At 56.6% G+C, this 12,919-nt stretch overlaps 1 protein-coding gene across 3 annotated transcripts in view; it reads right to left on the reverse strand.

Moving 5' to 3' along the window:
- Window positions 1-12,439, reverse strand: part of ZMYND19 (zinc finger MYND-type containing 19) — a 13,781-nt gene extending 1,342 nt beyond the window's left edge. Inside the window, exons 1-6 of one of the 3 annotated variants that reach the window (XM_061434323.1) lie at window positions 12,355-12,439; window positions 11,063-11,122; window positions 10,188-10,294; window positions 9,476-9,616; window positions 3,095-3,275; window positions 2,804-2,984 (exon numbers count right to left, since the gene is read on the reverse strand). In XM_061434323.1, coding sequence (XP_061290307.1) covers window positions 2,841-2,984; window positions 3,095-3,275; window positions 9,476-9,616; window positions 10,188-10,294; window positions 11,063-11,122; window positions 12,355-12,405 — 684 coding nt within the window. In that variant the 5' untranslated portion in view covers window positions 12,406-12,439 and the 3' untranslated portion in view covers window positions 2,804-2,840. Of the gene's footprint in view, window positions 1-2,515; window positions 2,985-3,094; window positions 3,276-9,475; window positions 9,617-10,187; window positions 10,295-11,062; window positions 11,123-11,705; window positions 11,815-12,354 lie in introns of those variants that run through there. The other 2 variants (XM_061434322.1, XM_061434324.1) reach the window with 2 other exon arrangements.
- Window positions 12,440-12,919: the final 480 nt, after the last annotated feature.

Raw genomic sequence — 12,919 nt, forward strand, 5'->3', positions numbered from 1 at the left:
GGGTCTGTGCCCATTAGATATAGGATATAGGGGAAGGGACCCAGCACACTCTCTCTCTGACTTGGAAAACTGAGTTATGTGCTGGCACCATTCAACAAAGCCAGTGAACTCTACAGAACAAGTTTGGGGAAGCCAAGTGTTAGATATTGTTATGAACTGCTGTTATTATTGCTCAGTGGCAAAATTGTGTCTCTGCGACCCCACAGACTGCAGCCCGCCAGGCTTCCCTGTCCCTCACTATCTCCCAGACAGAATTGTGTCCTCCCCCAAAGATATGCTGAAGTCTTATCTGCAACATCACAGAATGTGACCTTCAGAAACAGGGTCTTCACAGACGCCATCCAGTTAAGGTCATTAGTGTACCCCTAATCCAGGATCACTGGCATCCTTAAGAGGAGATGTGGTCTATTACAGACACCCACAGGAGAAGCCTGGGAGGTATGAAGCCTCTACAAGGCAAGGACTGCCTGAAGCCACTGGAAGAGCCTGGAGCCTTCAGAGGGAGCACAGCCCTGCCCATACCTTGACCTGAGAGACTGGTGTGCAGGACCCAGACCCTACGTTTTAAGCCACCCAGCTTGTGTTCCTTTGTTACAGCAGCTGCAGGAAATGGGACAAGACCAAAATCCACATGGAGACCTGGGTGGTTAGCCTGTGGTTTCTGAGGTGGTTTCTATGGCTAGAAAAAGTCAGCTGTTCAGATGGCAGCTGAAGCAGAGTAGAAAGGTTGGTCAGGAAACTGGAGGGTACCCTGAAGTGGCTGAGCCACACACCTTGATCTAGTCTGGTGCAAAAGGCACTCAGGGCAAGCAGCCCCCTGCCTCACTCCTAACAGGTAACAGCCATGAATGTTGAACTTTCAGTCGCTCTCGGATGTGTGGCTACAGAAGTCAAGAGGTCGGAAGAGCAGAGCCAGCGGCCAGATATCCAATAAAAGACAGGGGAAGCAAGGGGATACAGCCAGGCTGTGGGCCCTTGGGTGGCCACTCCAGGGGCCTTGGCAGTGAGAGCAAGCCCTCAGCCACCCTTTCAGCTCCACCCAGGGCCCTGCACCAGCCCAGACTCAGAGTCTGACAAGCAGCACCACCAGGAGGCCACAGCCACTAGCTATGCCCACCCAACCCCCCTCCCCCGCAGCCACAGTTGACAGTGAGTCCCAGGGCACGGCTGTTCCAGGTGAGCCAGGAGTCACAGCAAGGAGCACCCAAGGTCAGCACCCAGCGTGACGTCCTCCAGGTCAGTGGAGACTCTGGCACTTCCATTCCAATGGAATTTTCTGAGGACTAGCTAACCACACGGAGAAGCCAATGGCACCCCACTCCAGTACTCTTGCCTGGAAAATCCCATGGACTGAGGAGCCTGGAAGACTGCAGTCCATCGGGTCGCTGAGGGTCAGACACGACTGAGCGGCTTCACTTTCACGCACTGGAGAAGGAAATGGCAACCCACTCCAATGTTCTTGCCTGGAGAATCCCAGGGACGGGGAGCCTGGTGGGCTGCTGTCTATGGGGTCGCACAGAGTCGGATACGACTGAAGCGACTTAGCAGCAGCAGCAGCTAACCACAGGGGAGTTAAGTGCTGGTCGGGAAACAGAGACGGGCTGGAGGGCCAACCTGGCCACTCCCCCAAGCACACAGGCGGGACACACAGCCTGTAGGCTGGCGCTCATCCCAGGAGCCTGTTTCTGAAGGTGAATCAAGCACAAGCGGCCCCAGACCCCAGGACGCTGGCTGCACAGCACTCCCCAACCCTGCGCCCTGGCCAGAGCTGACCTCAGGCCAGCTGTGGTCTGCAGGACTGCCTCTCAGAATCACATATATCCTCTTCCCCGACCGTTTGCTAAGCCCCCTTGCGGTCTGGGGGCACCTGGAGCAGACCCCCTTGCAGCAAAGACTTGAACTTGGAAGAGGCACCACGGCCAACCTCCACGGCAGCCAGGTCTTCTCAGCAAAAACCCGTGGGCACTTGGGGTCCCTTCCCCTGAAGGAAAGCCCTCCCTCGGTGTTGGGACTGAGGTGCCCGCCTGCTCCCCACATGTTGCAAGCACCCATCTCCCCAGTCCTGTTCTCCAGACACACTGCCCAAGAAGCCTCCAAGTCCTGCAAAGGCAGCCACAGAAAGTTCAGCTCACAGACCAAAGGCCACCCATGAGCCGGCCCCGGTCAGGGAGGCACACGCAGGGTGTCCCGGCAGACAGCAGGGAGCCTGTGGGGCCACGTGGGGCCGGGGGCGAGCCGGGACGGTCCAAGGTCGCAGCCACAGCCGCCTGTGGGCCCTGGGGGGCTCAGCAAGGTGTTCAGGATGCTGGGCGCCAGGGCAAGCTCCAAGTCATGGGGGCCCGCAGCAGGGCCGGCAACCCACCCGACCTGAGCGCCCAGGCGTGTGGGGACAACAGTGTCCCCTGCCGGCCGGCCAGGCCTGCGTCTCCTCCCGCCCGCCGCCCGGGCTCCGGTGGAGCGCAGCCTAATCATCTGTGCGCTCGGAAGCCGCTTGAGGCAGAGAGCAGAGCGCGGCCAGGGTGCGGGCGGCCCCACTTTACTGTGCCTGCTGTCCCCCGCCCGCCTCGGCCTGGCCGCCCAGTGAGCGTTACAGCAAACGACCCTATTTGTACTTCTGAACCCTCCCGCCTTCCCCCCAAAAAAACTGTACATGAGTTTACAAACATATTAACATATAAATAACGAGAAGCGTCCGGCAGGCCCTCCCAGCTGTCTCTGCTCCAGGGGAGCCTCTGGCTGCCGGACGCGGGCAGGAGCCAGTGCAGGGTGAACCCCACGCCCACCGGCCGGCTGGCTGCTGCACCTGCCGCCGGGGAGCCAGGAGCCGTGCGGCCGCTGCGTCATCGCTCGGGCTCCAGCTCGTGCGGGAAGGGGCGCCGCTTCTCCCGACAGTGCTTCTTGTGGGCTGGCCAGTCCTTCTGCTGGCACTGCGAGCCGCAGTAGCGCGCCACCTGGCAGCGCCCGCAGATGTTGAACTCCCGGAGCTGAAAGGACACAGAGGAGCCCGATCCGGTCACACGCGGACGCGGGGGGCCCGGCTCCGGCCGGGCGGCCCCGCAGGGGAGAAGCGCAGCCCCGGGCGGCCGGCACGCACCTGCCTCTCGATGAGCGTGCAGGGAGGGTAGCGGCACTCGTAGTAGGCGCAGGACGTCTCCTCCTCCCCCACCGCGTCGCCGTCGGCGTTGTAGTACCGCGTCACGCTCAGGGCCGGGAACTGCTCCTCTATGGGGTCTGCGGGCAGCTGCTGAATGGCCAGCCAGTACAAGCTTTGCTCCCTTAACAAAAGAAACAGGGTTTCAGATCCCCTTGGCCACAAAGGGGCAAGGCACAGAGGTAAGAGTAGGTGACCCCAGGGTGGACCAGCGGCCTCCCCTCCGCAGGACACCCCCTCCCCAGCTGTGACCAACAGTCTGTCCTTTGGCCCACCAGCTGCACTGGCTCACCTCCCCACGTGTTCACCCAGGGTTCAGCCTTTTTCTCTTCTCACTAAAAGGCACAGAAAGGGCTGTGTGCATCTTGCCCCTCAGTCTTCCCAACACTGTGAGAGCCGGGCACACGACAGGCATGGAGACCACGTGGTCTCAGCCGCAGGCTCAGCCCGGCCTGGTCAACACCAGGCCGCCTCTCTTCCCGCTTGTAAGCCGAAGTGCTCGAACCTGCCCCTGGAGAGATCTGGGGATCTGGGGGACCCACCCTCTGGGCGCTGCAGTTGCTCTCCATCCTCCTGACTGCTTCTCTGCCTAGACGGGGCCAGAAGCTCATACTTGCCCACACCTGCCCCACCACCACAGGTAGAGGTGGATGGGGCAAACCCCAAGCGATGAGCAGCCCACCCCTGGGGCTGGCCTTCAGAGGAGGTACCTGCTGCCCTGCGAGAGCAATGGGGTGGGTGGTCCATCCCCTCCAACCCGCCTGCTGTCTCTGGAGGCCAGGCCGAGAGGGACTTGGATAAAAATGGAAGAGTATGGCACAGCACTGGAAATCTGCTATGCGTGCGTGCTCAGTCGTGTCTGACTCTGCGACCCCACAAACCACCAGGCTCCTCTGTCCATGGGATTCTCCAGGCAAGAATACTGGAGTGGGTTGCCAGGCCCTCCTCCATCGGATCTTCCTGACCCAGGCAGAGACTGAACCTATGTCTCCTACACTGGCAGGTGGATTCTCTACCACTGAGCCACCTCAGTAAATCTACTATACTTCAGTTTAAAAAAGAGTTTAAAAAAAAGGGCGGGGCCCTAAATATAAGACCCCAAACAACAAAACTCTCAAGGGAAAACACAGGACGAAGGCTTCACAGCCTCAGATATGGCAATGATCTGGGATATGACAGCAAAGGCACAGTAACAAAAGAAAAAAAAAAGTTTTTTGTAAAAAAAAAAAATATGAAAATTCAAGTATTTTGTACATCAAAAAAAAAACAGAAGAAGAAGACAATCTATAGAATGGGAAAGAACATTTGCAAACCATGTATCCCCTGAATAAAGAGCTCTGCAGCTCAACTGAAAAACCAACCACCAAGTTTTGAACAGAGATTTCTCCAAAGAAGACACACACAGGGCCAAAAAGCAGATGAAACGACGCTCAGCATCACTGACCATCAGGAAAACAACTCAGAACTGCAGTAGGACCACCTCGCACTCCTGGGATGGCTGCTACCGAACGACAGAGAACACCACGTGCTGGCAAGGACCTCTGCGCGCTCTGCCTCCAGCGCGCAGACACCACAGACAGCAGCCTGGCGGTTTCTCCAGAGGGAACAGAACTACCACACGATCCTGCGATCCCACTTCTGGACACACACTCTCAAGAACCTAAAGCAGAGGCCAGAAGAGCTCTTTGTACAAGTGGGTTCACAGCAGGTGAGGGAGGCGGCAGCCCAAGTGCCTGACAAGGGAGAGTGGATAAACCAAGTGCGCTGCACACGTGCACACATACACACACAATGGAACACTGATCAACCTTAAAAAGGAAGCTCTGACACAGGCCACGACGCCGACGAGCCCTGAGGACGTAAATGAGCAGATGGGAGGGAGCCAGACCCGAGGTCGAGTGCCGTGAGCCCGCTCAGCTGGGATCAAGGACCTGGCGGCTCGCAGAGCGGTGGGGATCGGGGGATCTGGGCATCTGGGGGCCGGGGGCGGGCCGCGCAGTGTTCTGTCAGGACACAGCTTCATTTGGGAAGAGGAGACGGCTCCGGAGACAGTGGTGGTGACGGCTGCACTGCAGCGTAAGTGCTCAACGCTACAGGAACACACACTGCAAAGTGGTTAAAACAACGTCATCCGTATTTTACCACAATACAAAGATTTCTTTAAGGAAGAAAAGGGTGAAAGTCAGGATGGGGGAGAATGCTGGTGCTTTCCGAGCTCTTCAGTGAGGTCCTAGAAGACCGAGAGGAGGGGAGGTTCAGCCCCAGCCGGCGTTTGAAGATGGGAAGGGAGGACACTGCCCCTTGGCTCAGAGCACCTTCCACCTGGCTGGGCCACCCTGTGCCCACTGGGGTGACTCCAGGGCAGCAAGCAGGGGTGCAGGGACCCCCAAGTCGCAGGGGCCGATTCCCACCACGAGCCACCGGGCAGAGGCCACAGATGAGGCGGGAGGACACGTGGCGCCGGGGAGCTCAGGCCGCCCTCGGACAGCTGGGCCCCAGCACATGCAGCACTGCGGACAGGCTGACCACTGCTGGCAAGCCACAGCAACCCCGACCAGCTGGCTCCTGGGATGACCAACAGGGAGGAACCTCGGGGCGGGGCCCCAGAGCGGTGTGAAGCAGAATGGGACCATCCCTCCAGCGACTGCAGCGGTCAGCGGCAGAGCTGGCCAGGTCCACTCTGGTCTTGTGCAAGTGCTGAGCCACCCGCCTTCTGACCGCTCAGCTGCCCCTACACTTGTCCTGATGACACAACCTTTTTTTTTTTTTACTGTGCCATGCAACTTGTGGATAGGTCATCTGTAATTCAGATGACCATTATATCTACTACTGTGGGCAATAATCCCTTAGAAGAAGTGGAGTAGCTCTCACAGTCAACAAAAAAGTCTGAAACACAGTACTTAGAAACAATCTCAAAAACGACAGAATGATTACAGTTCGTTTCCAAGGCAGACCACTCAATACCACAGTAATCCAAGTCTGCCCCAACAGTAACGCTGAAGAACCTGAATTTGAACAGTTCTAGAAAGACCTACAGGACCTTCTAGAACTAACGACAAGAAAAAGATGTCTTTTTTATTATAGAGGATTGGAGTGCTAAAGTGGAAAGTCAAGAGATTCCTGGAGTAACCTGAAGGCAAGTTTGGCCTTAGAGTATAGAATGAAACCAGGCAAAGGGTAACAGAGTTTTGCCAAGAGAACGCACTGGTCATAGCAAACACCCTCTTCCAACAACACAAGAGACTATTCTACACATGGACATCACCAGATGGTCAATACTGAAATCAGACTGATTATAGTCTTTGCAGCCAAAGATGGAGAAGCTCTATACAGTTAGCAAAAACAAGACGGGGAGCTGACTGTGGCTCAGATCATGAGCTCCTTATTGCCAAATTCAGACTTAAATTGTAGAAAGTGGGGAAAACCACTAGACCATTCAGGTATGACCTAAATCAAATCCCTTGCGATTATACAGTGGAAGTGAGAAATAGATTCAAGGAGTTAGATCCGATAGACAGAGTGCCTGAAGAACTGTGGACGGAGGTCTGTCACACTGTGCAGGAGGCAGTGAGCAAAACTATCCCCAAGAAAGAGAAATGCAGTAAGGCAACATGGTCATCTGAGGAGGGCTTTCAAATAGCTGAGAAGAGAAGAGAAGAGAAGTGGAAGGCAAAGGAGAAAAGATACACCCAGCTGAATGCAGGGTTCCAGAGAAAAGGAGAGACAAGAAAGCCTTCTTAAAGGAACAATGCAGGGACTTCCCTGGTGGTCTAGTGGCTAAGACTCTGTGCTCCCAATACAGGACGTCTGGGTTTGATCCCTGGTCAGGAAACTAGATCCCACATGCTACAACTAAAGATCCCACATGTCACAACTAAGACCAGCACAGCCAAATAAATAAAAATAAATATTAAAAATTAAAAAAAAAAATAAAGGAACAATGCAAAGAAACAGAGGAAAACAACACAACGGCAAAGACTGGAGAGCTAGTCAAGAAAACTGGAGATGCCAAGGGAACATTTTGTGTGAGGACGGGCACAATGAAGGACAGGAATGTCACGGGCCCAACAGAAGCACAAGAGATTAAGAAGAGGCGGCAGGAACACACAGAAGAACCGCACAGAAAAGATCCTCACGACCCAGATCATCACGACGGTGTGATCACTCACCTAGGGCCAGACATCCTGGAGTGCGAAGTTAAGTGGGCCTTAGGAAGCATCACTACGAACAAAGTTAGTGGAAGTGATAGAATTCCAGCTGAACTATTCCAAGTCCTAAGAGATGATACTGTTAAAGTGCTCCACTCAATATGCCAGCAAAGTTTGAAAATTCAACAGTGGCCACGGGACTGGAAAAGGTCAGTTTTCATTCCAATCCCAAAGAAAGGCAATGCCAAAGAATATTCAAACTACCATACAATTGCACTCATTTCCCATGCTAGCAAGGTAATGCTCAAAACGCTTCAAGCGAGGCAACAGTACATGAACCAAGAATTTCCAGATGTTAAAGTTAAATTTATAAAAGGCAAAGGAACCAGAGATTAAATTGCCGACATCTGCTGGATCATACAAAAAGCAAAGGAATTCCAGACAAACACCTACTTCTGCTTCACTGACTAAAGCTAAAGCCTTTCACTGTGTGGATCACAACAAACGGGAAAATTCTTAAAGAGATGGGAATTCCAGACCACCTGACCTGCCTCCTGAGAAACCTGAATGCAGGTCAGGAAGCAACAGTTAGAACTGGACATGGAACAACAGACTGGTTGCAAATAGGAAAAGAAGTACGTCGAGGCTGTATATTGTCACCCTGCTAATTTAACTTCTATGTAGAGTACATCATGAGAATCGCTGGGCTGGAGGAAGCACAAGCTGGAATCAAGATTGCCCGGAGAAATATCAATAACTTCAGATATGCAGATAATACCACCCTTACGGCAGAAAGAGAAGAACTAAAGAATCTCTTGATGAAAGTGAAAGAGAGTGAAAAGGCTGACTTAAAACTCAACATTCAGAAAACTAAGATCATGGCACCCGGTTCCATCACTTCACGGCAAATAGAAGGGGAAACAGTGGAAGCAGTGGGCTTCCACTGGTTTGGGCTCCAAAACCACTTCCAATGGTGGCTGCAGCCACAGAAGTAAAAGACGCTCACTCCCTAGAAGAAAAGTTATGACCAAAAAAAAAGAAAAGTTATGACCAACCCAGACAGCATATTCAAAAGCAGAGACAGTACTTTGCCAACAAAGGTCTGTAGTGAAAGTTATGGTTTTCCAATAGTCATGTATGGATGAGTTGGACCATAAGGCTGAGCACTGAAGAATTGATGCTTTTCAACTGTGCTGCAGAAGAAGACTCTTGAGAGTCCCGTGGACTGCAAGGAGATCAACCAGTCCATCCTAAAGGAAGTCAGTCCTGAATATTCATTGAAAGGACTGATGATGAAGCTAAAACTCCAATACTTTGGCCACCTGATGCGAAGAGCCAACTCACTGGAAAATACTCCAATGCTTGGAAAGATTGAAGGCAGGAGGTGAAGGGGCCGACAGAGGATGAGATGGTTAGATGGCACCACCGACTCAGTGGACAGGAGTTTGAACAAACTCCAGGAGACAGTGGAGGACTGAGGAGCCTGGCGTGCTGTGGTCCATGTGGTTGCAGAGTCACACAGGACTTCTCGAATGAACAAGAATGCAACCTGTGGGTTCTAAGTTCCCCAACCAGGGTTCAAACCTGGGCCCACAGCAGCGAAAGTGCCAAGTCCTAACCACTGGATCACCAGAGAATTCCCCAAGCTTCCTTTTTGTTGATGAAAGAACCGTGCTATCCCCAGCAGAGCAGAAAAGTGCTTCAAGACAAGCAACTCCTCAGCGCCCCTGGTCACTGCTGAGCAGTCAGTGTGCAGCCCCGGCGGAGCTCCCAAGACCTCCAGGTGGTTTGGTGGGTTGCCACATCTCAGCAGGGGAGCCAGCAAGGGTCCTATTTTTGCTTCAGCCAAATTGGGCTCAGTTTCTGTCGCTTGCAACCACAAGTCTAGACTACCATAATCCCCAGGAGGATAAGAATCCTAACTAACTGTCGTGAGGCTCAGCCTCCTTCAAGAGCCATGTGAGGACACCTTAGCCAGGATCAGACTCTAACAATGGAGTCTGGACCAAGGAGAGGTGAAGGCTGCCCAGCTGACCTCTGAGCCACTGTCCTGACCGCACACCTTGAGGGGAGATGACTAGCATTCCCAAACCCACAGAAGCTGCAGAGCACAGAGCCGAGCCGGCCTCTCTCGGCAGTGAGCCCGGCGGGGCCGCGTCGCCAGCCCCAGACCCACCTCTGCTTGCTGGAGGCCTCCTCGGCTCTGGGCCGCCAGCCCCACGGCACCAGCTGCAGGTTGTCCAGGCGGTTGTCCACAGTGACGGCGTTGAGATGCACCACCTGAAACCCAGGGGCGATGCCCCCCCTGTGCCGCTCCCTAGGAAACAGACAGTGCTCCAGACAGGCTCCCTGACCGCTCGTCTCAGCCACGCGCGCTGAATGGTCCTCGGCCCACTGGGAGCACTGCAGAGGGGAACCCAGTCTGTGGGCCAAAGGGGACAGCCCAGCCCCTGGACTGAAGCACTCGGCGCCAGGGGGCAAGGAGGGCACCGCACTGCCTCACACCAGCCGGGGGCACACGAGTGGGCCCAAGTACTTCGGAACCTCAGCGTTCACAGGGAAGCGAGGGCGGCCCTCCCCATGTCCCACGGATAAGCTCAAAAGGACCTAGGAGGGGCCAGACCCCGCCCGCCTCCAGAGGCGCTGTGGCCTAAGTGCTGGGAGCAGGAAGGGCACAGGGCTTACAGACTCTTACGCTACCCTGCCAGTGCCAGAGGACACAGAGCAGCCATCCTCCCAGTTAGTGGCAATGACAAAGAAGTAACTGGGAGACCTGGGGAAGGTATCATCTGTCGATGAGGGCAGAAGGGTCTCTGGCTGCCCGAGCCCCTTGCACTGCAAGGCTGGTGCAAACCCAGAAGGGGAACAAGCAGCTTGGAAACACCCACCACAGCAGCTCATGAAGGAGCCTTCCCGACCCCCTTCCTCGGTTCTTGTCAAAGGCATATGCAAATATCTTAGCACCATTTCCATCTGCGTCTACTTCCATCCGGGCCTGAGAAGAAATAAGAAAAAGCTCTGTTAAAAAGCCTGCAATTCTCAACAACATTCCAAATTCCTCTTAGAAAAATGAATGAAACAAGCAAGCCAGAGGGACAAATGCCAGGCCTGTTCCTGGGACCTTGGTGGTCTCTGGAGGCTCCCAGACACGTGGCATGGAGAAGTACCCGCCTACGTGAAGGCAAGACACACTTAAGAACCACTCTTTGCAAAATACTGTGGACACAGAGAAATAAATCTCCCTACCTTTAAAAAAAAGTCCCTAATCCAGTAAAAAAGATAAGCCCTGGAACAAGTAACTGTAAAAGGGTGAAGGCTGAGATAGGAGTGGGGTGGGTCTGCAGGGTGGAGGGAGGAGCAGGCAGGTGAGGACTGGAGCCCAAACAGCCAGGTAGGGACAAAGGCACCCAGCCCTGCAGAAGCCCGAGGCTGGAGAGGAGGCGGGGCAGCCCTGGAGTCTCCCTGAGCACAGCGGCTCATCTGACTGAACTCAATCAAAGACAGGGCACAATTTGTCTCTTTTTTGGGAAGAGCCTGCAAGCAACGTGGAAGTGAGTAAGACAGCACGCATCACGGAAGCGGTGGGAGGGGCTCCACATTGACAGCCAGGTTCCCTGGAGACCAGGGTTTGGACAGGGCTTCACTGGCCTGCTTGAGCAGCTCCTGTGCAAGGGTCTGCGTCACATCACACGGACGAAAACCCACCCCTCGTGACCCCCCGGGCACGACCGTAGGCAGGCCAGCAAAGGAACAGAATCCTTACCTCAAACGAGTAGCCCTCCACCAGCGGGATGTCCTGCTCATCTATCAGTGTATACTTGGTCTGGAAATTAACGTTTCAAGGCGTTACATTTGGAATCAGCACAGGGCACTACCGATAAGCAGGAGCAGCCCTCATGGGCTCAGAGAGGTCAGTCCACCCTGAAGGTAGCCAAAGGCGGCTCTTTCCCCACGCAGCACTGCGCACAGCTGTGGCACCAGGCTCCACCTGGCATCTGCTCACGACTAGCCACGAGAAGTGCCTGAGACCTGCTCAACCACTAAGCTGCGCGTTTTAATGTGTTGATAAACCCAGTCCAAGACCACGATGTCACAGGAATAGAGGCAAGGCCCTGGGATTGAAGCAGAATATCCAGAAGGTTTCAACTATCAGGCAGTCCGCACACAGGTGCTCACGGAATTGTCCTTCCTACCTCTTCGTCTAAAACGTTCCAAGTAAAAGTTTTAAAGGATGGCATTACTGCAGACAACCACTGAGTTGCAGAGATCTCAGCGCTAATAAGGAGCCCACCCTTCCGTAATTAGACAGTCACTGCCCCTTGTGGGAGGGCAGGAAACGGTCCCCGAAATGGACCAGTCTCACTTTCGCTTGGAGAGCTTTTTACTAGTATCTGAACTGGCTTTACCTTCATCTGACTGCCTCTGCTCCTCTCTCCCACCAGAAGCTTCCGCGGCTGGTGATGGGAACAGGGTTCCCATCCAGGGTAAGGTCCGTGGCTGGTTCAGCTGCACGGCCGGCCGGCTCCTGGAAACAGCCAAGCCTCAATGCCCACAGGTGCCAGGAAGCCCAGCCTCGAACACGCGGAGGGCGGGGCCCGGTAAGAGAGAGAAGCAGAGGGAGGCCCCGCTCGGCCGAGGCCAACTGAGGCTCAGCCCGAGGGGGCCGCCTCGGGCAGCACGAGCCCTGCGCGGAGCTCACTATGGACCCGCAAGGGCCAGCGGAGAGCGAGCGCGCTGCCCCGGAAGGGCCTGCGCTCCTCGCGGCCACAGGCACGGCCGCAGCCCCCGACCCGCGGCGCACGGCTGGAGCCGGCACTGGACCAAGGCTGCCCCAGGAACCAGGCCGCCGGCGAACCTACGGGCCTGTGCCCATGCGCCCAGCCGCCCTGGCCGGGCCCTACGCCCCCAGCCTCGCACCCCCGACTCCGACTCCCAGACCGCGCCCGCGACCCCCAGCGCCGCTCAGCCCCTAGCCTCACACCAGCCCCGGCCCTCGGCCCCGGCCCGGCGCCCCACGCCTCCCGCCCGGCCCCGGCCCCAAGCCGCGCCGCGCACCTTTCCGGCCACCCGGCCGAGCCGCACGATGCCCAATTTGAAGTCGGTCATGGCCGGGCCTGTGCTCGGCCGGCGGCGCCGCTCCCTCGGGAGATGCCGGGGCGGGGCCGCGGCGCGCCGGGCGGGCGAACGGGGGACGGGAACGGGGCCAGGCGGGCGGGCGGGCGGGACGAGGCTGGGCCGGGGTCGGGCCGCCGCCGCCGCCGCCGGGCGCCCGCCGGACCTGCCACGCGCCGCCGCCGCCGCCGCCGCCACCGCCGCCGCGCGCACCTCAGCAAGCGGGGCCGGGGGCGGGGCGCGCGGCGGACACACCCCCGCCCGCCGCCGCCCGGCCAATCACGCGGCGCGCAGGGCGCCGGCCGGCGCGCGCCGCCACGCCGCAGCCAGTGGCGGGAGGGCGAGTGCGCAGGCGCGTTGGGGCGCCGCGAGCGCGCGGGGGAGGGGCGCGGCCGGGGGCGGAGCCTGCGCGGCCGCCCAGCGCTACGTCAGTTTCGCGGGAAGCTTTGTGCAGGAGGCTGTGCCACCCGCTCGCAGCGCAGACCCCCGAGCCCGGCCTCGGCCCGCG

This window comes from Bos javanicus, chromosome 11, assembly GCF_032452875.1.
Source record: "Bos javanicus breed banteng chromosome 11, ARS-OSU_banteng_1.0, whole genome shotgun sequence".
NCBI classification, from domain to species: domain Eukaryota; kingdom Metazoa; phylum Chordata; class Mammalia; order Artiodactyla; family Bovidae; genus Bos; species Bos javanicus.